General features: G+C 38.0%; 1 protein-coding gene across 2 annotated transcripts; it reads left to right on the top strand.

Moving 5' to 3' along the window:
- The first annotated feature begins 8405 nt into the window (after window positions 1-8405).
- LOC110461348 (ATP-dependent RNA helicase DEAH12, chloroplastic-like) lies at window positions 8406-23166 on the top strand. Of its 2 annotated transcripts, none has more exons than XM_021514789.1 (3): window positions 8406-8674; window positions 11307-11613; window positions 17154-23166. In XM_021514789.1, the coding sequence occupies exons 1-3, from the start codon at window positions 8672-8674 to the stop codon at window positions 22544-22546; spliced, it is 5703 nt and encodes a 1900-aa protein (XP_021370464.1). In that variant the 5' UTR covers window positions 8406-8671; the 3' UTR covers window positions 22547-23166. The 2 variants fall into 2 exon arrangements, with proteins under 2 accessions (XP_021370464.1, XP_021370463.1); XM_021514788.1 differs by lacking the exon at window positions 8406-8674 and adding an exon at window positions 9282-9391.
- Window positions 23167-24876: the final 1710 nt, after the last annotated feature.

The raw sequence follows: 24876 nt of genomic DNA on the forward strand, positions 1-24876 counted from the left end.
ATATTCAGCCAACAGTGAAGTACTCCCCAAAGGGGGGAGAAAAAAATATTAAAGTTGTTCACATAAAAATAGTTCCTCCCAGTTACAGTCCGCATCAAATAGTGTCGCCTCACCTGTTTCTAGCATCAGACATTGATTTTGAATGGTATTTAAAGGAGAATTATCTCCAAAAAGGCTTATGTCTACTGAACGTCCATCTGGATATTTCCACAATCCGCCGTCGTATGTTCCGGCTATAAAACAATCTGGGACACCTTGGGCAAGCAAAGAACTACCCATCGCTTCTAATTTCACCTTTGTATTAAGTGTTGCGAGTTTTGCTCCTATGTTACCACAATAACTCTCAGCGTTGGACTTTGATAACGGGGCGTCCTTGATCATCCTATAACAGAAATTAAGTGTTTCTTCATATATGAATTCTGGATTACAACTGACACATGTCAAGGTCGGAGATGACCATTGTCCATTGGTCAGACAAGTGATAATCGAATCGCCCTCAGCCACATAGCCATCCTGACAAGAGGATGTGACCGTGGCCCCTATTTGTCGGGGATATCCAGTGGGTATCATATTTGAGCCGGGGATATCTGGTAATCCTCCACACTCTACGACAGGATTTGAAGTACAAGTCAATGTCGGAGATGATCATTGTCCATTTGTCAGACACGTGACCACAGACCCGCCCTCAGCTACGTAGCCATCCTGACAAGAGAATGTGAATGTTGCCCCTATGCTGAGGATATCAAGCAGATATAATATTTGAGCCAGATACATCTGGTATGCCTTCGCAGTTAACATTGTTAGTTGCTTCAAAAACGGAAATCACCCCTGGTGACACGCATGCGTATTTTCCACCGGAAAGTGCTACACATATTGAGTTTACAGGACAGGAATGTCTCTTACATGACGCGATAAAAAAATGTTCCAGCGGTTGCAAATTAGACCTGATCGCACTTATATAGCCGTTAAAAGGTTCCTCTGAGATGATCAACTTCTGAAAGATCGCAGGTCAATGTGGCGAAGTGTAAAGTCAATTCTCGACATCTAAGTCGCAAAAAACACTCTCTTGAGCACTGTAGCAATCCGATACTTGATATTGACATGAAAGCATTGTTAGGTAATGTGTTTGGAAGTCAAAATATATCTTTAATTAGATACCTTTGACAGCTTATCCCATTATTTAAAATGGCTAAGTTTATCATTAATGTCAAAATGATGTAACTTCCCATTTTCATCTTTAACTCCGAAAACAGAGAAAACACTTGCCATAATATTTAAGCAAAACTGAAGTTCATCATTCAGCTTATCACAGAATACCAGTTTGTCCGAATAGCTTGTATTATAAAATGTCATAGCGATATTGCTAACATCCTAGTCAGAGAAGAGTCGGACTAATTGTGATATCATATAATCTTTCTCTGACCTTTATGTAAATACAAAGATCTGTCAAGCTACTGTAACAACCAATGTATTAACAAATATATTACAGATCAAACAGTTGTTATGATACTTTAATTAGTTTTATTCCATTTGAACGTGCTGGGGTAACATTTTGTACCTGGAACACCATTATGTGCAACACGACATATGTGTTTATAATAGGTTTCCGGTTTAATCGTGATTGCAAACACACACACTGTTAATTAGCGAAAGGAGACAAAGACTCTTTTGTGGGCTATAAACAAAAATCAATATCAACTTCTTGATTATTTGACAAGGAAGTACGACAATTTGGCATTGCATATAGTGTACTACCTTGTATATTATACCGTTGTTTGAAAACAAACATGATGATATAGAGATATTTCCCATAAGGCAATAGTAAATATGGCCGCAAAGATGGCGGCCTCCAATTCTAAATGTCAAGGACGGTGTCTTTAGAGACGTCCTTCTACAGTTCAAACTTCCCAATTTTTTTTCGAGATATTTACATTCCTCATATATATACTCTCGGCATCACCAGCGACATGTGACATTCTTAGCATGCAAATTTAAAGTGACAATGACTTCTGAATATGTCTTTTCCGTCTTTGCGTATTGCAGAGTTATCTTCTCTTGGGAGCAGGTATTGATTGTTACGTCATTGGTTTGTGCGTCAAAATTACGTCGTTTTCTCAAAAATTGATGACGTTACTCTCACAAACAAGTGACGTAACAATGAATACCTGCTCCCAAGATAAGATAACTCTGCAATACGCAAAGACGGAATAATCAAACAAGTGAACAAAACATGGACTAATTGATGTTAACCATACTGTTACAGTAGTCTATGTCACTTCTGTATATTTTGTCGCATATGTTCATTTCTCCGCTGATTAATGATTGACTGAACTCAAAGACGAAGAATTGAAGTCAAGTCGGCTATCATCGTTACGGACACGGGACGATGCTGGCGAATGTGGTATGTATGGCCGAAAAATAAAATAAAAACAACGAGGATAGAAGTGAGTAGCGTCCATATCGCAGTTCGTTTTCATGTTAAGTTTGGCAGTGTAAAACATACTTGGAAGCTGGATGGTCGAGTGGAGCAGTGGATAGCGCGCTCATGTTTCACCAAGGCGGCCGGGGTTCGATTCCCCGATCGGACGTGAAACGGTATGGGGTCACCTGCCCGCCCACGTGGGGTTTCTCCGGGTAATCCGGTTTCCTCCCACAATAAGATCCCCCGTGCGCACTAACATCCGGGCCAAAACAAAAGATTGATATAATTTGAAATAACTTTCATAATTGTTGTTAAAAATGAATAAAATAAAGTTTACTTGAAAGCTATTGAGTGTTTGATAATGGTGAAATTAACTTCAGATTCCATCGATTAGGGGAAGAAAGTAATTTGTTAATACTGGTGACCAAACGCTGACCACTAGATATACTACAACATATCACGGGTGACTTTAAGGATATTTAACACTGCATTGAAAGCTATTTTTTATTGCACGACTATAGTCTATAGTTCTGAATAGAAAACTATATAATGTGGATTTTTTTATCGAAAGATAATAAAGTTGAAATGAGAAAAGAAAATCAATCTATGATGCGTTTCAGAGTGTAGAAAATGGCAAGATCAGGGTTGGAACCATGAACATCCTATCGGTAAGCTGTGGCTCTTACCAACTGAGTAAACTGGTCAACAGATCGTAGAATCCTGCCCAGTCGCGTTAGTTACAAAAAAAGTGTATTACAAAAACAAATTTAAGGATCTCCGTACCACTGCAAAAAAACCACCTGAAGCTACTCATTGAAATGTGCATGATGATTTTGATAATAAAAACAGTGAAATTAGCACATATTTTCATTGTTTGATTTTGCTCCGTGATTAGGACAATATAGGTCAGTTAAGTCTTTAAATATATTGACTGTACATCATTCCCTTTACAGAAACAGAGTGTACGTATCACACATCATACATGTGATCTATACGTCTCTTTTGCTTTATCTATTATATTTGAAAGAGATTCAAACACTTTATATCGATTAAAAGATAATTAGATCCCTTAAAGATAATTGTTTAAGCTCCATTTGGACCTAGACTGTGCTTTTCATTGTAAGTTTACATATTTTAGGGATTTAGATCAATATTTCAGTGTGGGTAGCACTTTTACCGTAAATTGGTCTAAACCCCAAAAGCGTGTAAAATTACTTTGAACACATAAGTTAAGGCCGAAAGAACGCTATAACCTCTCAGGTTCCTGTGGAGCACGGTTATTGATAAAACGTTTGCAATCAATACACACGTCATCGTCAATGCCACTTAGAGTTGTAAGGATATTGTCACGAGTAACTGTGTCTACACTTAATCCGACCACACAGAGTCCTGATAAGGTTTATCGTTGAAGTGTCCTCAGTCATTGTACCTGCCAATGTATTAAAACAAGGTCGATGTTAGTTGATGAGCTTTATTGATAATTTAAAACGTCAAGGAAATGTATTACAAAAACACATGCAAAACTCGAAGAGTCTGAAGTGGACTTGATTCAGTCGCCTGACTGAACATGCATGTACGTCACGGGAGACATGATGAAAGTATTTCTCTTTGAATTAAATTCTATTTTCAGATTATAACAGAAGGTTGGTGTCACACTTGAGTTAGAACAGTCAATATTGTGTCAATAAAACCTATTTTAATGATCCCTGTTCAACAGCATTGTTCTTTCATATATAGAGTAGACTCCCCTTAACTTCCGGTTAGATTAAACTGTAGAAAAAGTTAGGCCAGGATACATTCGTTGACCAGGTTATTACTCCTTTGTAATCTTCAAAGGACAGGTATCTGCCTAATGACTGGTCAGGTTAATTTACATGAGACCAATCAAATAGCTATCCGCGTGCCTTCAATTTCGCTATGACATATTACAGGGGTGCAGAGAGCGAAGGTGGACGTAACTCCTGGAGTAACGAGGATAGTTGGTGCCGGGAATCGTATGTCCGAGGCCTGGAAAGGGCACGAGTCAAAAAGTTGTCTCCCTTTTTTGCGTTCTCACTCATAAAGCTTGTAAATGATGTTACTTGTTACAGGTAAGCATTATCAATCAGCATAGTCTGAAAATATTGGTGATATGTTTTTCTTAGAGAGAGAATATATCGTGGCTGTCGCTGTTTAAAACATGCAATCGAACTTAAATTATGTGGTGTGAAATCAAGTGGGAGTACCTCACAATGGAACTGGTGTATATTTATACTGTTTTATATTGAACATTTCTTGTCCTTTGTGCAGGGAAACATGATTATTTGTTTCACGGAAATTGATCACGATGGTGAAGCCAAAGTCAAACATGATTAATCGGGGGAAACAAAGTATCCTTTTTCTCTATCACATGGGCAATACATATTCGGAATATTTTGTTAACGTTATGTAAATCATGCTTACGCTCCATTGTTTCCGTCTGCTTAAGTAACTTTGAACTCGGGCTTGGTGCCTCTTGCTTACTTTTCTAGAGAGATGAATATATTAAATATGACTAGGGGAACTCGGGCGAGAAAAGATCATTCTAATTAACTTCGTTTCCTCGTCATGTGTTTTTTGGTTTTAAATAGTGATGTATTTAGGGGCAAAGAATTAGATAAAGAATGGAGGAATATAGAGGAACTGGACTTGGTCGATCGTCAGCGATCAGGTAACTCAGTTGGTAAAGCGAAAGTAAATGTCATTTCACTAGACTACGTTATATACGAACTTTGTAGAAAATGTACACCCAACTAGTAGATAGTATACAATGTGGAAAACATCTATAAATGTCCTTACTCCTGACGAAAAAAAAGACTACCTTCCACTTTCAGTTTCCAGGAATTTCCAAAATTCCCATTCATATTGATGACGTCATTTATTTTAAAGCATTTTTTTAAATTAACAAGAGGCCCATAGGCCTTAACGATCACCTGAGTTATGTAAAAACTGATGTTATCGATGTTGTCAAATGAAAAAGAAATCATTTTGTAACAAAGGTAACTTGAACTACAAGTAATGCAAAAGTAGCGTGAAAGATCTGGGTAGTATATGTACTATGTGCAAATAGTGGTTCTGTCAGTCAGTCGACATGTCCCATTAGCTCAGTGGTAGAGCGTAGGCCTCCGGAACCTGGGGTTGTGGGTTCGATTCCAGCTGGGGCATCTCATCTTTCCACTTCTTTCTTCCCTATTACAGTAGAACGAGCTGTTGTTTATTTGAGTAAGATTACTGTCTAAAAAGAAAATAGCTGTCCTATCAAATATCTAATATATTGATTCAACAAGTTTTTGTGTATTGTAATTTGCCATTTGGAAGCTTTGCATCTTTTTATACTGAACATAAATTACATACAACTAAATGGAGAGAAAAAAAATTGTGAGTTGACAACATCATCTAAATTTAACACAAGTTGATATAAGAAAAATATTTGTTTTGAGCTTTTTGTGATAAAAAGGTCGCATATTTTGTTAATAATGTTAAAATTAACATGATAAACGACAAACATACAAAGTGTTGTTTAAGAGAACAACCGGACCTTTTACAAAGTTATTTATGATATAACACTATGGATGTGTACGCCATTATTTTAATCTTTTCCAGTTTATTCTTCTTGAAATAATAATTTTGCTTCTGTGCATGTGACAGACATTGCTTGTTCAGGGATAGTACTTAAGTCAATGAAGCCATATCTGAGTCTGGAGAAGAATTCCAAGATGGCCAAAGCCCAAACTGTCAAAGTATCAAACTGTCTTCTCATAGTTATGTTGGCTGTCAAGTTTGAATTATTTCCAATTGAAAATGAACCAAACATACCCAAAAGTATCATTTTCCTGTATAAAGTATAGTAAACTTCGCCCCCTCCCCAGGGGCAAACATGAAGTCTGATTGTCATGAAATTTATAATTTTGATAACGCATCTGAAGACCCTTCCATCTATGACGAGCATTGGTTTCCAGCCTATCTCAGTCTGGAGAAGATGACTGTTGAAATTTCTGGCTATATGACCCCATTTGGGGTCCCCTCAGCCCCTCGGGATGAGACAGGGTTAAAAATGTCAAAGTATCAAACTGTCATCTCATGGTTATAATGTAAATCAAGTTTGAATGATTTCCAGTTGAAGATGAACAAAATATACTCTAAAGTTGGATTTTCCTACATAAACTTGAGTAAATGTCACCCCCTCCTCAGGGGCAAACGTGAAGCTCGAGGGTCATGAAAGTCACAATTTTGATAAAGTATCTCAAGACCCTTTCACCTATGAAGAGTATTGGTTTCCAGCATATCTGGGTCTGTAGGAGAAGATTTTTAAAATTTAAGCCAATTTGACCCCTTTTAGCCATGCCCCTCAGAGCCCCTAGGGGTGGGAACCATATAATTCACAATTTTGGTGCATTTTTGACCACGGAAAGTTCCTGCAAAATTATTTACGGACGGACGACGGACAACGGACGACGACGGACAGAAGGTGATTAGAAGAATAGGTCACTTGATCAGACTTCGTCTCAGGTGACCTATAAACTATAAACTTGAATGATTTTGACCAAAACATCAATAATACGCAGGTCAATCAACAGTAAACTACAGTTAAGAATCTCCCCAAAGGCAAATCTGTTATCCTCAATAATGAGGAGTATTTGATTCCAACACCTGAACCCAAAGAAAAAAAATGTTGTTAAATGTAAGAGAATTTTACACCTACAAGGTATATAAGCCACGCTCTAATTAGCCCCTGGAGGAGCACCAGGGTAAAATAGCATCAAACTCTCATCTCATAGAGTTCATTCCAATCAACCCCTCCCCAGGAAGGAAAGGTACAGCTCAGCTCAAACTCAGCCTATTGATAAAGCACCTTTTAAGATCCTTTCCTCTAAGAAGAGTAATTCTTTCTAGCATATCCGGGTCCTATAATAAGAAGACTGTAGAAATTTCAGCCTATATAATTTATTTTATCCCTGTTGACCCTGCTCCTAACCCCCTGGGGTAGGCCAGGGTCTAAATATTCAAAGTGTCAAGCTGTCAATAGTGTTATAGTTGCAGTTGAAAATCAACAAAATGAACCCAAAAGTATTGTTTTCCTGTATAAACTGTAGTTATTAATTTCACCCCCTCCCTTGGAGGAACAGGAAGCCATGGGATAACGTAATTCATACTTTTGTTAAACAACCTGAAGACCCTTTTATCTATGAAGAGTATGTATTTATACCCTATCTGGGAACTGAGAAGAAGACTTTTTGAAATTTCAGTCAATTTTACATATTTTTTTCGCCCATCAGCCCCTGGGGGTCAGCAAGGGCTAATAACTGTATGTGCATACCATCAAATTGCCATCCAGAACCGACATTTCTAACCAAGTTTAAATGATTTCTAATGGCAATTAAACAAATGACACTCAAAAATGTGATTTCCCTATATAAACTATAGTAAAGTTTACCCCCTCCCCAGAGTGAAACATGAGACCCCAGGATCATGAAATTCACACTTTTGGTAAAGCACCTTAATACCCTTCCATCTATGAAGAGTATTTGATTCTACCATATCTGGGTCTTGAGAAAAAGATTTTTGAAATTTTAGTCAATTTACCATTTTTGGCCCCACCCCCCAGCCCCCTGTGGGCTGGGGGCATATAATTCACAAATTTGGTTGACCTTTGGCCATGGAAGGTTTCTGCAAAATTTCATTGAAATTGGTTTTTGGAGAAGAAGTTGAAAATGTAAATTGTTTACGGACGCACGACGGACAACGACGGACAAAAGGCGATCGCAATAGGTTACCTGAGAAATCTCAGGTGATCTAAACATTGAAATAATAGTCATCTGACATGATAAACAATGGATAGTCGTTTTGAAATCTACTTATCCAACCATAATATAAAATATCCGAGCATCACAGAGAGTATATTATATTTCGTATGTGACACTCTACCTTCTGTTTACACTGAAAGTGTGACGTCATTTGGTGTGTGACGTCATAGTTCAACGTACGTCGTGGGTCTACGAAACGTCAAATAGCGAAACGGAGAACCCTCAAACACGAAAATTTTGTTTTTACAACAGCTCTACTAGACTAAGAATGGAAGTACATTTTGGCCGCAGAGCGTGTATAAGGTAATGGGCCTGGACCAGCTAGCATTATGTTGAGGGGTTGGTGCCAGCCATACCACCTCGGAGATACCTGACAGCCCGCAAACAAGGCAGAAACATCCGTGCCAGTTTCGCTCAGTTGACATCAATGGTAAGCCGGGGCTTGTATAGATGTATCTCAAGTTCTTCTCTACTTAATAGTATAACGTACTTTCGCGTACTATTGACTTCTGGTTGCTATTTACAAATGTTATTTCATTAACGCGTAGTAAGTTTGATATGGAGTTACGTAACTCCCAGTGCCAAATCATATACGGACCTTGATACCACCAACATTGTCGACCGTTCAGCCCGTTTAAACAACAGTGGTTTCGTCGTTCCATCAGGTAGGTCTGATCAATACAGGAACTCGTTCCTAGTTAAAACAACCATAGACTGCACCTAAGTGACTCAATTGTGAATTGTGACACTATCGAGGCGTTTAATTACATTTGCGCTCTCTCACCCGCTGCAATATTACCTTTATTGGGATCTAGCAGTGAATACCATACAGATACAGATAACAACGTAAGCCAAACTACACCTGAATTCTCAAATGTCACAAAAACCGCCGTAAATAAAAAAATAAAAACAGAAATAATAAATGATAAATCACTACAAAGGAATATTAGTCATAACGTGTCTCGTATTTTCCCGGATATATTGGCCGTTTGTTTCCTTTCTGTTTATTTAGTCCCGCCGTTTTCCGGAATTTAAAACGAAAGCAGAAGACCTGTATTCAGGTCATGAATGAAGGTTTCAACTTCGGGCGATTTGTCAGACAATGACCTCATGTCGAGAATACCAAGAAAAGGTCGCCGACCTGGTGGTAAGTTGTTGATCATCATCAGCATCTCACAGAAGATGGGGGCTGCGCAGGTTATAGAATAATACCTTAGTTTTGATGGGGAAATGATTCGGTATTGTTCGGATGTTTCCTGTTATAGGGTTTGTTGGGGTGGTATATTCTACTCTGAAGGGAAACGGACTGTTTACCTTATGTTTATCTAAAACGTCTATAGTAACAGTACAGTACTGATACCCCCAACACATCAGGGGACGTCCAAACATACTATAAACATATGCTGCGATTACGGTGGCTGATTTGTGCCATTTCGTTGGCACAAATCAGCCACCGTAGGTAGTGATCGATTATCAGGTCCTCGTTGTTCAAGCGTGATTGAAACACTTCAGCGATACCAGTACAATTCTGCGATCGATATCATTTAAGATGCATGGGTCCCGATGATTGTCGGAAACATATGCTACCATTTTTAAAACAAAATCAAGCGTTGTGGCTATTTCTACAGTATCAATGACAATAAATCATGTACAACTTGTCAGAATTCCATCTGTTATTAACTACATAGATATCTGTCATGGATTTTGTAAAAAATCATTTGATTAACGGGAAAGGTAAATGTACAGTTGTGAATGTTTAACTGTACCCGAGGAGGAATGCAGAGCCCGCCCGGGTACTGAATCAAACGGCAAGACTGCCTCTTAATAGTGCACTGTCCGTATGCCCTTTTTGTCGTTATATTGCGTAAAACCAAGAAATGAATGACATCAATGCTTAAAAATTTAAATAAAATTGGCCAGAGTCCAATTTAATATTGTTGTTACAAACGAGTAGTCGATAAACAGACGCATACACCAGTAACAGCACACAGCACATAAGGTGAACCGGTCCGTGTAAACAATGATAGTGTTTTTAGCTACAGGTTCGTACACACGTGTATATACATACAGTTAATAACCTTATGCACTACGTACGTGCGCACTACAAGGAAGCTATCCACAGACGCGTTGAGGTAATAATACACAGACAGTTAAATGGATATTGTCGCGACAAAATAATGTGTTTGGTGATGTCTTCCTGTAGAGTCAATAGCAACATGTAATTGATTTTGTAAATTTGACAAGTAAATCACAAAAGTAAAAGAAAATGGGTGACTTCATTCAGAATTTGTTCTTCAGCATGACCTACTTTAAATATGTCTAACACAATAATATAAGGGCATGGACAACCATACAAATAATTGTGTGTCCTATCGTAGAAGCATTGTACTGACACTGAATTGCGTACATGCCGTGCGTTTGGCACTACCAGCTAGGGATTTACCGTGTCATGTGTCCAATCCACTGACATTTTTCACATACAGCCTACTGGGGAAAAGACCTACAACATGGCAATAAATCATACATAAAATTCCAAATAAAAAAAAAGATGTTGATCCAGTCCGCCCCCGGCATGCTATTATAAACTATAATGACATAATCGCATGTTTTCTAAAACAAGGTCATTTTACTATAGGGCAATGTGAGTTAACCACCTGGTTATATTATAGGTGTATTGGCTGACGAGGCTAGTACTTGAGATGAGATTAAAACTATCCTAGGTCACAGTAACGACTTTATCACCTTTCAATATTGATGCCAACTGCAAAACTGGCATAATCGATAAAACAGACCAAAGCTTAACACTAACTTCGACATCAAAAACTTGAGTACACTGACCTTGCGATTCATTATATAAAAGTCGACATAATAACCTTTGACACGAAACACCGACTTCGACATTATACACATTAGGGGGAATTCCCAGATTACGAAGTTTCCCGATGTTGGCCGATTTCGGTATACATGGGATACCTTAATTCCGTTATATGTGTGTTTGTTAATTATCATGCGAGCATCAACAGAGAAAATGACTTTTAATCTCATCCTTTGATGTTGTATAGGCTGAGTGGATTGAAACAGAAGAGTTCCCGCCACCAAGGGACGTAATACCTACTCAAGTCTACTACAATTCAAACCAAATCAACAGAACAAATTACACAAGCCGGTGTTCTAACGTAGATGGCGCTGCATCCAAAGTGACAGGATGTGACCCTTCAGATATGGACAAACCATCCTCTCTAGAAGACATGGAGGCGTACGTTTCATTCCGAATGTCTCAAGTCACCGTAGACCTGTCGTCTGCTTCGGGAGGATCTGACAATGCAATTGATACGAAAAAGAGAACTATTCCGACAACCAGTACGAAAGGTTTGCATTAGTTGTGTTTCAAAATTGATTACAATTGTAAAACATGTAATGAAACTGGACATGAGAGTAAAATGGAATATCGTCAAGCTAAACAGTTTTTTTGGGAGTGAAAATGGCCTGAACTAATTAATTATGTTAACGAATAAAAGGAAATTAAGGAATTGTTTTAAAAATAAGAATGTAAGACTTTTTTCATAACCAGGAGGATAGGAAAATTCCACGATAGGGTTTTTCAAATTTGGTAAAATCCGAGGCTTGCCGAGAGTTTTGAACCAATTTGAAAATCCCCATCCAGGTCGGAATTTCCCTATCACACACATGTGTTGGATGACAGAGTAATTTTTCCTAATTCCAATCATCAGAATTAGCTCAGAATCCACAAAAAGCCCGTCTCAATTTCCAAATCGCGGTGACGTCACGCAAGCTAAATGGCATAAAACAAAATGCCGAGTGAGCTTATGCCATAGTGCTGCGTGCATGGGTGTGTGTTTGTAGGAGGCAGGGTGTATACATTTGCCTCCTTTTGATTTCGCCGATCTGCTATCGGATTAAAAATTAATTCTACTCCGATAGAGTTTCGGAGTGGAATTAAATATCTGATGCCGACTTTATAGTGATATCGAATTGAAATACCATGCCGAAGGCACCCACCACAGCATTCCGCCCGGTCACATTATACATTATACGGGTGAACCAGTTGTTGCCATTCCCCTAAAACCTGAACGTTAATTAGGGAACAACTACCATTTTTAATGACTTTGGAATGTCCCTATCTCGGGACAGAACCAATTTCCTTCCTGACCTGGGAGAACGCTCAACATTAAAGCAAAATGTGATGCACTTCTTCCAACCAAGGTGCTAGGTAGAAAAAAAATATAAAGATCCCAAATATTGCAATGGGTTAAGCAGATTTATTTTTCTCTTTTTTGGTGGGATTGTTTTCAATTGCCGATCTGCAAAGGTGACACACATAAAGTCATGCATGACTTAGATCAAATATAAGTTACATTGAGGTAAAAAAAAAAAAATTATGAGATCAGTTGATATTCTAACGCGAATAGGATTTAAAAGAATGTTTTAGTTTTTTAGGATAAACAAAAAGCAAATATACATCATAGCGCTTATGCATTGATCGGGTAATTCAAGATGAGCACTGCATATCACAGAAAAATTAGTTGTTATTGAAATAAGAACTATTTCACTATTGAACTCAAAATTAGAAATTTTGTAATTAAGAATGACTGACTAGAATTGTGTCCCTTTTTGAGTTAAAAATTATTAAAGAAAGAAAAAAGGACCATTACTAGGAAATACGAGATAATTCTTTTGAAATAAAACTACTACTTCAATACGAGTAAACAGATTCTGAACTAACTTCACATGAGTTTTCGCAACTGTATGAAATCTAGGGCCTTAGACGAACGTTTGGATCGATCTTAAATGTCCGTAGCCGAGCTCATCTGTTTGTAGACCCACACAAGATTTGGATTTTCCCTCTTGATTACCTATTTAAGTAATCGTACAATGATTCACAAGGAGACGAGACTTAAAAGAAATACATAAATGGAATTCAATGGTGTTTAATGGAGCGTGTAGCTCTCCCCGGAGTATAACGTAGCTTCTGACGACGGTATTTTGTTTTATATAGTGGGTCGTCAGGAGGCCGGTTATTAATAGTAGTACTACCCGGAGTATAGTAGCGGATCTCTATAGAGGTAATGGAACAACACAATTTCGATTTCTTCTCCAGTTATAATGAGTTTTAGCTGGCAAACATTAGTGCAAATGATCGCCTCATGACTCGATGATATTTTACGGCTGATTTGAAGATCTTGGCCTTCAGACAGGCAGTGCCGTTTTTTTTTTCTTCACATTTTCTATCCGACCAATTTGGCAAAACTTTATACATATTTTCTAGCCATGACCCTAATTAATAATTACTATTTTTCAAAACGGTTCACAAGAGAAAATGGTAACCTGTTTTTCCTTTTGCCCGAGACATTTTCAACTTCTCAACTTCCAATAGACCAATAGCGATTGAATTGGATCTGATTACTATTGGTCAGACATTGTTATTGTCTGGTCGGAACTTAAAACTAATATCCTTTCTTCTGAGACTTGCTGAGCCAATTTTGGCTTATTTTCAATTGAACGAGATCATTTCAAACTCAACATCGTTCACAAATGTTTCTGTATTTTTTTCCCAAGTGTTGCTATTTTAATTCTGTGGGTTTACAAAAGAAAAAGAAAAAATCAGTGGCAAACATGGTCTGAAGCAAGTAGCAATATTTTACTTTTTCATAGCGTAATAAACATGTGAGGGATACATGCTCAGTGGGTCTTTTGTCTTGTTTCTTTCATACGGTCTGACCATTCTAATAACGCCATCATATGTACGTTTCCGGTATATGACATGCCATTGATACCAAATATGACCAGCAAGTGACAATGAGATGACGTCATGCTTCAACGATGAAATACAAGAATAATGGCATTTTATTAGGAATGTTTTCCATCGTGATTTGCGGTAAGGTGTTGATATATATATCGTTAGGTAAATAATGTAGTCTACATATATTATCACAAAACAATCACTAAAAAGCGAAGTAAGGAACATGTATTTTAAATTTGGTAAATAATGCAGTTAGTCAAACAAAGTAAAAAATGTCCTGCACCTTATGATCATTTCGTTCATTTTATACTCATACGTATTACTAAAGCTCAAGTTACAGCTGGGTTTTTTAAAAATAAACTCGCCGACACCCTTCATAAATCGAAATCCTAAAATACTAGTAAATTCATTTATCATGGTATTGCAAAATAATTTATCCTTCTTTCGCCCCTGAGAGTGAGTGCTGTATTTCTATTGTATTCAAGTGATATATACGTGTATGTTCTAAACGTATAAAGAGGATATTTAATTATTTCCCTTGAAATACGATCATCCTCGAAGTTCCAGCCGTTGCGCTGGAAGAACATATAAGAGTGTAGCCGCTTAAATGTCGAGGATGGAATACCATATGTACTTCATGGGTGTGGTAGAATGCTGGTATTTCTCACGAGAGCGAAGAGCTCAAACGAAAATATTGGTATAATCTGTCATACGAGAAAAAATGATACTAGTTTTTTTCTGTGTTGTTGCAGTAATTAGCTTATAAATATTATGCTAGTTCCATGACTTATATATCACAGACGAATTTGAAAGCAAACCTTTAATGCTATACTGATGGCTACATGCAATGTAGGTATATGGCAATACAACAGAAAAAGTTGAAAAGGTTCGCCAAGTGTATTGTAATCAATTGTTTTGACATGCAAGGAAGTCATTTAGGTCCTAGCTATCCAAAGCCTGGTTAGCTTGACAAAGAAAAACTGTAAAAATTTTATGTTCAAATAGTTCGCCGGAATCTATTTTTCGCGGACCCAGGTCAGGTGGCAAAAGCTTGAAATGGTATGTACGGTTGGGATGGATAACGCCAAAATCTATTTTACCGTAATCTAGTGGCCTTGGTTTACAGTGGTACGGTCACGATTGATATTTCGCGCGATTTGTGTTTTTCGCGGGGAAAAACATTACCGCGAAAAGTAGAACCCCATGAAATAAAATTTACACAGTGCGCAAATGTTTTTATAAGAGGGTTAAGTCCCAATAATCAAGACACTTCTGTCTTTTATAGAATCGACCCAGCGTCTCCTACAGCTAGTGGCAGCTACATGATCAATGCTAGGCTCTATTACACGGAGTATTTATATATTTTATATATATTGTATGTTTAATTTTTTTTTAAATTCAGCATTAAAATCGTAGGTGAAAGCTGTCTCAATACTTATCCTATTATCTCGAAAACAGGCGTAGTATAAGACTGTTTCGAAAAAAAAATGTAATGAAATACTTTTTTTATTGCACCAGCTACTAAACCCAAAAACTAAGCCGTCTGGAATCATTAATTTCTAAGGAATGAAATCAAAATTCTGATAGATGTTTTGACTTTGCAATATATAACCGTAATTAATCTTAAATCAACATCACTGACGACAACACACATCTAACACTACATGACTTTTGTAACTACATCGTTGATACCGGTCGCATGGAAAATGTGAAGCGCCAACATGTCGCGTGGCGTGGTAAGATTCTATTTTAAGGCGATATTCTTTGCGTACTTTCAGAGAGGTCTCTTAGTATTACGACCAATTTGAACTTTTATTAGACGCTTTTGTGAAGTTTTATAAGGGAGCGTTTGCATGTGAAACAATGCGTTTGATATATGCTATCCTGAAGTAGCCTTCTAATGTCCCTACAATAGAGCAACAGTGCCTTTCCCCTTAATTATACAGCGATAAGTATGGTTACTGCATTCAACCCATGACTACAGGAACTATACGTAAACAGGTAGCCTAACTATTTTTTAAACGCCCGTCGAATGACAGGTCGTGTTATGATATCACGTGAGCGGACGGGCGGATGGGCGCGAACGGTGTCCGGTCGATTTCTCGAGTACTTTTCTACGGATTAACTTTAAGCTTCATAGGAAGGTTCATTGCCATGATAGCTCGGACAAGTTCGACAACCGTAACTATCAAACCGTAATATACGGAGTTATGGCCCTTTATTCAATTGCCAAAAACAGTATCCGCTCGATATCTCCATTAGTTTTCAACGGAATAACTTTAAACTTCATAGGAAGGTTCATTCTCATGATAGCTCAGACAAGTTTGATAACCACCATTATCCAGCCGTTATTAATGGATTTATGACCCTTTATGTACAACTATACAGACAATTGCTCATTCAATGTATGGCTAATACTAATATTAATGAAGCGTTAAGACCAAACACTATATACAACCTGGAGTAACACCTTGAAAACAACAATATGAGACCTACCGTCGAAAATTCTTAGGCAATACGCCAGCTCGTAAATATGTCACGTATTTAATAATTGCAGTGTCCTGACAAGGAAAACAAACACAAATGCTCTCACTTTTGATTTCAGGAAAGCTTTAGTTTAAGAAAATTTAGGCACATTTCTGTTTTTAGCTCACCTGGCCCGAAGGGCCAAGTGAGCTTATCTCATGGCGCAGCGTTCGTCGTCTGGTGTCCGTCGTCCGTCAACTTTTTCCTTTAAAACGCTACTAGTCCTTAACGCAATTCTTGCCCCACGCTCTAGATAAACGCTCTATAACTTGTACAAGAAATGAATGTAGCTTGTTGTAGTTTCAAGTGGCAATGATGTCGAAAAGGTGTTTTCGAAAACGGTGAAAATGTCTCATTTAGTCTCTTTTAACCGACCTTAAAAGGATTTCAAAATTGAATAAAAGCTTATTAACAATTTGGGTAAAGGACACCAATAAGATCAACTATGTCATTATCATTGTCACAAGATGTCGATTAAGCGGTATTTTTTCTCTCTCTCCAGATTCGTCCGGGCTTTAGATATGCTTGTCACGTAATGTGGAGGGGAGGGTAATGTTTCGTGTAAGGTAAAATCTAGCAATTTAAATGGAAACATATAAATTTTGTTGCTTTTTTGTTCTAGGTACGTCTGGAACCTATAGTGATCAGAAAACACAGACTTCCGCTAACAGAAGACGATCCGACAACATGTTTGGTCAAGGTGGTGAGTACGTTATTAGTGAGACGGATAAAGAACACAATTTTGCTCCGACTGAGCAAGATGAGGACTCAAGTGCATCGAGTTCCGTATCCATGGAAACGAAATGCCATGCAAGCGACACAAAAAGGAGTAAGACAAACGCCTTTGTTGATAATTTGCAGAAAGATAAGGAAAAAAGAAAACCTTTACCATTCAAAACACAAAAGTCTTCTTCACAATTAAAAAAAAAGCTGCATTATGATCAAGGCAACAAACAGGATGGCAGAAAACCCGTCAATCCAAAAGAAACGTTACACTCAATAAGCGTCACTGACAGTGGATCGAAGCCTAAAATTACAACATTGTTTGTGAAATTAGCAGAAACCATAAGGGAGGAAGATATGAACATTTTGGGGTATATTAAACATCGTCTACAAAACAAGATGGAATTTACATTAACAGGCCAAACCGTCGAAACACATACTGGAAATACAATCATCAGTCTACAGTTCCCAAGTAGACGTGCTGCTCAACGCCTTGAAGCTGATCTTAAAACAGATGATGCCAAATCCGAAACAAAAATCTGCTGTTTTTATTCATTTGAAGACGCAAGCAAGACAACTATGTCAACGAAATTGAAAAGAGATGGAATGCTCAATAATTATGTAAGGGAAATGACAAAAAGAGCAGCTTCGTCTTTAACAAAGCATAAAGCAAAGATTGATGAGGTGACAGAAAAACTGAAGAAACTAAAGAAGTCCAAAGATAAATTTATGTCATTAGAGGAATACTTCGTTGTGGATTCTGAAAGACAAGCATTGAAAGATAAACAAGAGGAACTGGAACTTCAACAAAAAGAGTTTCAAAACTTTATTACGTCGGCTCATCAAAAGTTCGTTGAAATGCTGGACTCTGCTGTATGTGACAAACCAGCTATTTCAATTATGAAAGCTTTTGGCGTGGAATGTAACAGACTTGATAAAGCCTTACCGATGTACGCAAGGAGATCAGACATACTTGATATTGTGAAGAACAATCAGGTGTCTGTCATCATTGGAGAAACAGGATCAGGAAAGAGTACGCAGATGGCTCAGTACCTTTACCAGACCGAATTTGCCAACGCAGGAATGATCGCTTGCACACAACCTCGTAAAATAGCCGCCATCAGTGTTGCTACTTACGTTGCTTGCGAAATGAGTTCATCTGTTGGACAGGTTATCGGGTATAAGGTTGGAATGCAGGAAAAGAAGACGGCACTTACAAAGGTGCTATTTATGACCGATCATATCCTATTGCAGGAATGTCTGAAGGACAGGAAGCTTTCCTCTTTTTCCTGTATAATCATAGACGAAGCTCACGAAAGAAGTATATACACTGATCTGTTACTCGGTATGCTCAAAAGCTGTCTTACCGTCCGCACTGACCTCCGTGTTGTGATCACATCTGCTACCATTGACCCTGAGGTCTTCGTCCAGTACTTCGGACAATGTCCAGTACTACCTGTGTCAGGAAGAATGTTTCCAGTAGATATCATATGGAAAGAACAAACTGCTGGTCAAGAATCGTTTTCAAACCACATAGAAGAATGTGTCAGGAAGGCAATTGATGTGCATTACAATCAACCTGAAGGAGACATCCTGGTGTTTGTTACCTCTCCACTAGAATCAGAAAAATGTTGCGAGAAATACAAGGATTACACCAAAGGTAAACCTCAGAATTTTGTTTGTTTACAACTACATGGAAAACTTCAGGCTGACGAACAAAGAAAGGTATTCGACCCCCCTTCAGTAGGTAAACGCAAAATCGTGTTCGCTACCAACAGTGCTGAGACGTCGGTTACCATACCCGGCATCAGATATGTTATCGACACTGGCTTGGTCAAGGAAATGAAGTACGATGCAAAGCGTAAAATGAACACGTTAAATGTTACAACAGTGACGAAAAGTTCAGCCAATCAGCGAAAAGGTCGTGCAGGACGAACTGGACCAGGTATATGCTACCGACTGTTCACAGAAGATGAATATGACAGAATGGAAACGAATATGGTTCCAGAGATACTACGAGTGAATCTTGGTCAGGCAATGTTGAAACTGATAGAGCTCAACATTGACCCACTGGAGTTTGATTTTGTTATGTCACCTTCCGCGGAATCTATGGAGAGCGCAATGGAAACTTTGGAAGATATTGGAGCAGTTTCAAAGAGAAAAATCACAAGTCTCGGAAAATGGATTTCGAAGCTTCCCCTTGATCCAAAACTAGGCGTGTTCATTTACGACTCATTGGAAATTGGAGCTGGTCTTGAAGGAATGGTAATTGCAGCAGCTGCCAGTGGATCCTCAATTTTCTTTCGAGTAGGAACTGCCGAGGAAAAGGACGTTTCTGACCTGAAGAAGATTCCATTTTGTCATGTTGATGGCGATATGTTGACAAATTTGAACGTATTCAGGGAATGGAGCAAACAGCCAGAGAAATCAAAAGGGAAGTGGTGTTACAAAAATTCAATTAACGGCAAAGCAATCAAAGGAATACGAGATATCGTGAATGAAATTCTCACTACACTTAAAAGAGAAATGAAAATAACCGTACCATTCAAGTTTGAAGAACCTGCAAAGATTGACCTTTTGATGATAAAACCTCTCTTGAAAGTTTACCGGCAGAATATTAGCCACTACCTTGGTCATCCGAAAGCAGGTTATGTACTAGTCACGAAGGACCAAAGAGTAGAAATTCATCCATCATCAGCTTTGATGTCTTTGGCCAGTCAACCAGAGTGGATTGTCTACGACCAGGTGATGAGAACATCAAGGGACTTTGCGATGGCCATTACTCCGATCAGTGAAGATATTGTAAAAAGGGGAATCAAAGAAGGAGTTCTTGATGTGGATCTAGAGGAAGCAAAGGCAAAACGGATAACTCCTGTTCATAGAGAATATGTCGGATCAGAAGTGCTCCGGCAAGTCGTTGGTCCAAGGTACACATATCTCCGAGAGTTTGAAGATAAATTAGTACAAAAATGTCATGGATCTCTTGTGGTGGTGGAGGCTGACCGTAACAATGGCGAGCTGAAGATATTCTCAAAATTGTCCAATCAACAAACACTGGACGGTTCGTTAGAAAACGTGCTTAACCCTATCAAAAGTAATTTCATTGACGAGGAAAGAGAAGAAAAACTTGGCGTCAAGTCGACAGACCGATCTGTTAGAGCTGTGGTAGGGGCTGGAGGCTGTACAAAGACTTTGTTTATGCCTGATGAGTACAATGTCGTAATGATACATTGTGCTGTCAACAAAAAGGAGGAATTTGGATACGATGATGTGTATCAACACTTCAGTGAATTTGGAAAAATAAAAGAGTGCAAAATGTATCATCACAAAAAGAATGCACCGTCTCTATGGGGTCAGGTAACTTACAAGAAAACAGAAGACGCAGTTAAAGCTGTCGCAGAAACACGAGGAAACCCAGATCTTTCTGCCCGACCAAATAGACGAATGTCAAATGATAGGTCCGAGAAGTTCAAAGTCCGGATACAGTGGTGTCGGAGACGTTCCCGAGGATTTGCCTTCGTCAATTTTGCGTCCTTTTTAGATGCTGACGATGCTATTCGACGGAGTGACATCCTAGTAGGAGACTCCTTTGCTAAGATAAGAAAAGCTCATCCTTCGCCAAATCAATCAGATGAAGGTAAGGTGTTTGTTGTCGGACTAAGCAAAATGGTTGATGAAGACGTTTTAAGGGAAAGTATAGCAAACGCTGGTGATCTTGATCCTAATACAGATATCGAAAGGGTCACAGTTGTAAGAGAAAAAGTTCCACTGGAAAAGAAGGATTTGATTGACACAATGAAAAGACGACTGTGTGCTGAAATAAGTAGTTATGTCGCACCCGGTTCATACGAGTTGGAGCTAAAACCATTACGAGAAGCCGACCACACCTTCTCTGCATTCGTAACGTTTGATAATCCTCAAGATGGCGAAGGAGTGTGTTATAAAATGGATCATTCATTCATAATGAATAATCAGGTTGTCTCTGCCAAGCCAGTTCTGCATTGTTCCTTGTATATCCCGAAGAGAATTTACGAAATGAGCAGCGACGCTATAGATCAATGCGTCTTGGATCTTGAAGAGGACGGAGTTCGGGTGAAGACAAAGACTCTTCGAAACGAAAACGTAGTCGTTGATATCAACACAGACGACGTAGAAACTCTTGTCAGGGCTAGACGGTCTTTTCAAGACATTACCCAAGGGGAAATTATCGAGTGTGCAGAATCAACTTCGTTGAAGTTGTTATTCACATGGGAAGGTAGGAACAAGTTAAAGCAGATCATGAATCAAACAGGAACACTCATCCTTACAGACAACAGGGTAATGTCCGTCTCCATCCATGGGCTCCAACAGAATCGACAAAAGGCAAAGCAAAAAATAGACGAATTTCTTTTGATGCTTTCAACAGGCAATTCTGAAGTGATAGACTTAAAAGGCGAAGGAAAACCACCTGGAGTTTTGAAGGCAATTCTGATGAAATACAAAACTGATCTCTCTGGATTGTGTCAGGAGACAGGCTTAGTTGCTGCTCGCCTGGATCCAAGAAAACACAGAGTGACATTGTTTGGAGAAGATGATGCCGTCACCAAGACAAATGCAATCATCACAGATATCATTGCAAATTTGTCCCCCGATGGACTAGAAAAAACCGATGAACCAGAATGTGTTACTTGTTTTTGTCCCATACAGCAAAAAGATTTGTACCGAGTGGAATGCTGTGGTCACCCATACTGTAAGGAATGTCTCCAGGTTCAGATCCAAATGTGTATTACCAACAGAGAATTCCCTATGAAATGTGAACAGGATGAGTGTACCACTCCATTTACGTGGCATGATATCATTAATCTGTCGAAAATGGGTTTTGTCAAAGTCTCTGAATTAACTGATTCGTCAGTCAGTAAATTTCTTCAAGGAAATAAAAAATTTCGCTTTTGCGTAACGCCCGACTGCCCTGTTGTCTACCGCGTAACAAAGACTGGTAAGTCATTCATCTGTCCAGAATGTGACATCAAGATCTGCACAAGTTGCCAAGTACAGTTCCATGATGGCTTAACATGTGCCATGTTCAAGGTAGAGGGAAATGAAGACGTGTCAATGAGAAGGTGGCTCGAAAAGAACAAAGCGAACCGAAAAAGATGTCCAAACTGTGCCACTCCTATAGAAAAGAACGGTGGATGCAACCATATGTCCTGTTTGACATGTGGAAAGCATATCTGTTGGTTGTGTCTGAATTTTTTTGATGATAGTGGTGCATGCTATGGGCATCTCGATAAAGCTCACGGCAGTTTCGTTTGAGAAAGTAAATTATTGAGCTATTGTTTGATGATGTTTGACAAAACATCCATTATCGTGAACTGTATATAAAACACTTGGAGTCGGTACACATGACAGATCAGTAGCATGTGATGTAACACGAAGATACAATCATTCGTGAACATGTGTTTATAGACGAGTGTCAAGCTGCCTTGATTCTGTAGTTAACACACTGCATTCAGGGACCTCCTCTTGTACATAATGAGTAATATTAGTTCTTTATAGTTTTCACAACGTAGACCGGATCTATTTTCAAGAAAGTGACATAATAGACGTCTGAGGAAACTTCATATCCTTCTTAAATGTACTTAAGTTGCTTATTTTCATCTTTACTTATGACATGACCATCATGAACGACTAATTATTTAGCCACGCGATAAGGTGACGATTTTGATTTTGTTATCATGAACTCTCCATTTCTTGATAGTAACATCCTTTCTTCTCAAACCTGTGGTGTTAAATGTGACAGTTAATTCGATATTCGCTAAGTTGCTCGGGGTATCATGAAGTTCCTTACCGATGTCGAATACTGACGGATTAACATAGACAGTTTAACGTAAAACATACAGGTGACTGTACCTTTAAAATATAACTGATTTAGAGAGATAGAAGTTCGTGAAGACTAGGGAAGTAGTTATCTGGTTACTGTCGTTACATCAAATAGAAATATTTTATCACATACCTGTTGAATCTTGTTATAGTAAAACAAACAATTTTCAGACCATGAAATACAATGTTCTGTATTGCACATGTGCAATACGGAATGTTGTATTTACCTACTAGCCGGAACTACCTTTTATGGGAATCCCCTTGTCATGGCGAACTGTACCCGGTATTTGCAAAAAATATCAAAGTTTATAAAATCTTTGAATAGATCTCTACCAAATACGGAAGGTGTGTGATAAAAGCAAGACCACACACTTGTGTTTTTCTAACGAATCAGAAAGCACTCATTGACTGCGCGGATGTATGTATTCGTCCGCGCAATACACTCGTGCTTTTTGATTCGTTAGAAAAACACAAGTGTGTGGGGTTTGCATATTTATTTCCTTGTGCGATATGAATTTCCGTGTTGTTTGATAATGCTTGTTAGCGTGCCTCGTGGCTTTGTTGTTTCTAACTGGACTTTTACTTTGAGTACGTATGTTTTTCCTGGATTTGACCTAGATTTTGCAAGTGATGTAAACTCCAAAAACAACCAATAGTTTTTCTTACGCGTCAGGAAATATTTCTAGAATACACTGTTTAATAACTGTCGGGTCCCTCTTACTAAACATTAAATGTGTTATTCTAAACTTATTTATAATGATATGCAGTTTTCTAGTGCTTGAATTTAACGAAACAAATATAAAAACATGCATATAATCTTCTGAAATCATTTTATATGTGTATAATACTTGGTAGAAATGCTATAATGATACATATGAGATATATTTGTAAATGCAGTGAAGTGATTCAAACACAAAGTTGATGACAATTGTTTTTGTACTTTCGTTGTTCTTGCTACTTTTTTTCTAATCTGAGTTACACGACAGTTAAATATTACTTTTCAAAGCATGTCAAATATATCATTTTCATTATTTTCTTATCCCAAAGAGAATGTCAGAGACCTTATGAATTTTGATTATTTGTATGGTATATTTTCCTGCTATAAAATGGAATAAGATATCAGTCTGTAAAAATTCTATCTATGTTGGGGCAATTTTTATTAATTTTTGTTAATTGCTTGAAATATATATTTAGTTACTCAGTATAAAAAATTACTTTATTCAACTAGATGTTTAAAAAAGCCCAAAGAATATAGATACTGGTTAGCGAAGACGACCTCATAGTTTTAAACACTATTCAGTGTGTACACATCAGACGGCCTTAGTGGAATGGACGTTTGACACTTGTTTATTTATAGAGAACATTTGGGACACGTCGGACAGGTCAGTTTCATTTTAAATCATGTCACAGGGCGTGATTGAAATTAAAGAGGTAGCCTAGTATGTATTATTAGCGTATATGTTGCTTGGACATTTATTTCATATTTAAAAAACAAAAAAAACAAAAAAAACAGAATATGTTTATTGTACTTTTTTGACTGCAAAATATGAAAGGAAATATTTTGCAGTAGGATATTATTTGTAAAGTGGAATGTAAATATATTTGTACACATACAAACCGCAAATGTAAATATATCTGTACACATACAAACCGCAAATGTAAATATATCTGTACACATACAAACCGCAAATGTAAATATATCTGTACACATACAAACCGCAAATGTAAATATATCTGTACACATACAAACCGCAAATGTAAAT

The sequence above is a fragment of the Mizuhopecten yessoensis genome, unplaced genomic scaffold (assembly GCF_002113885.1).
Source record: "Mizuhopecten yessoensis strain PY_sf001 unplaced genomic scaffold, ASM211388v2 scaffold10603, whole genome shotgun sequence".
NCBI classification, from domain to species: domain Eukaryota; kingdom Metazoa; phylum Mollusca; class Bivalvia; order Pectinida; family Pectinidae; genus Mizuhopecten; species Mizuhopecten yessoensis.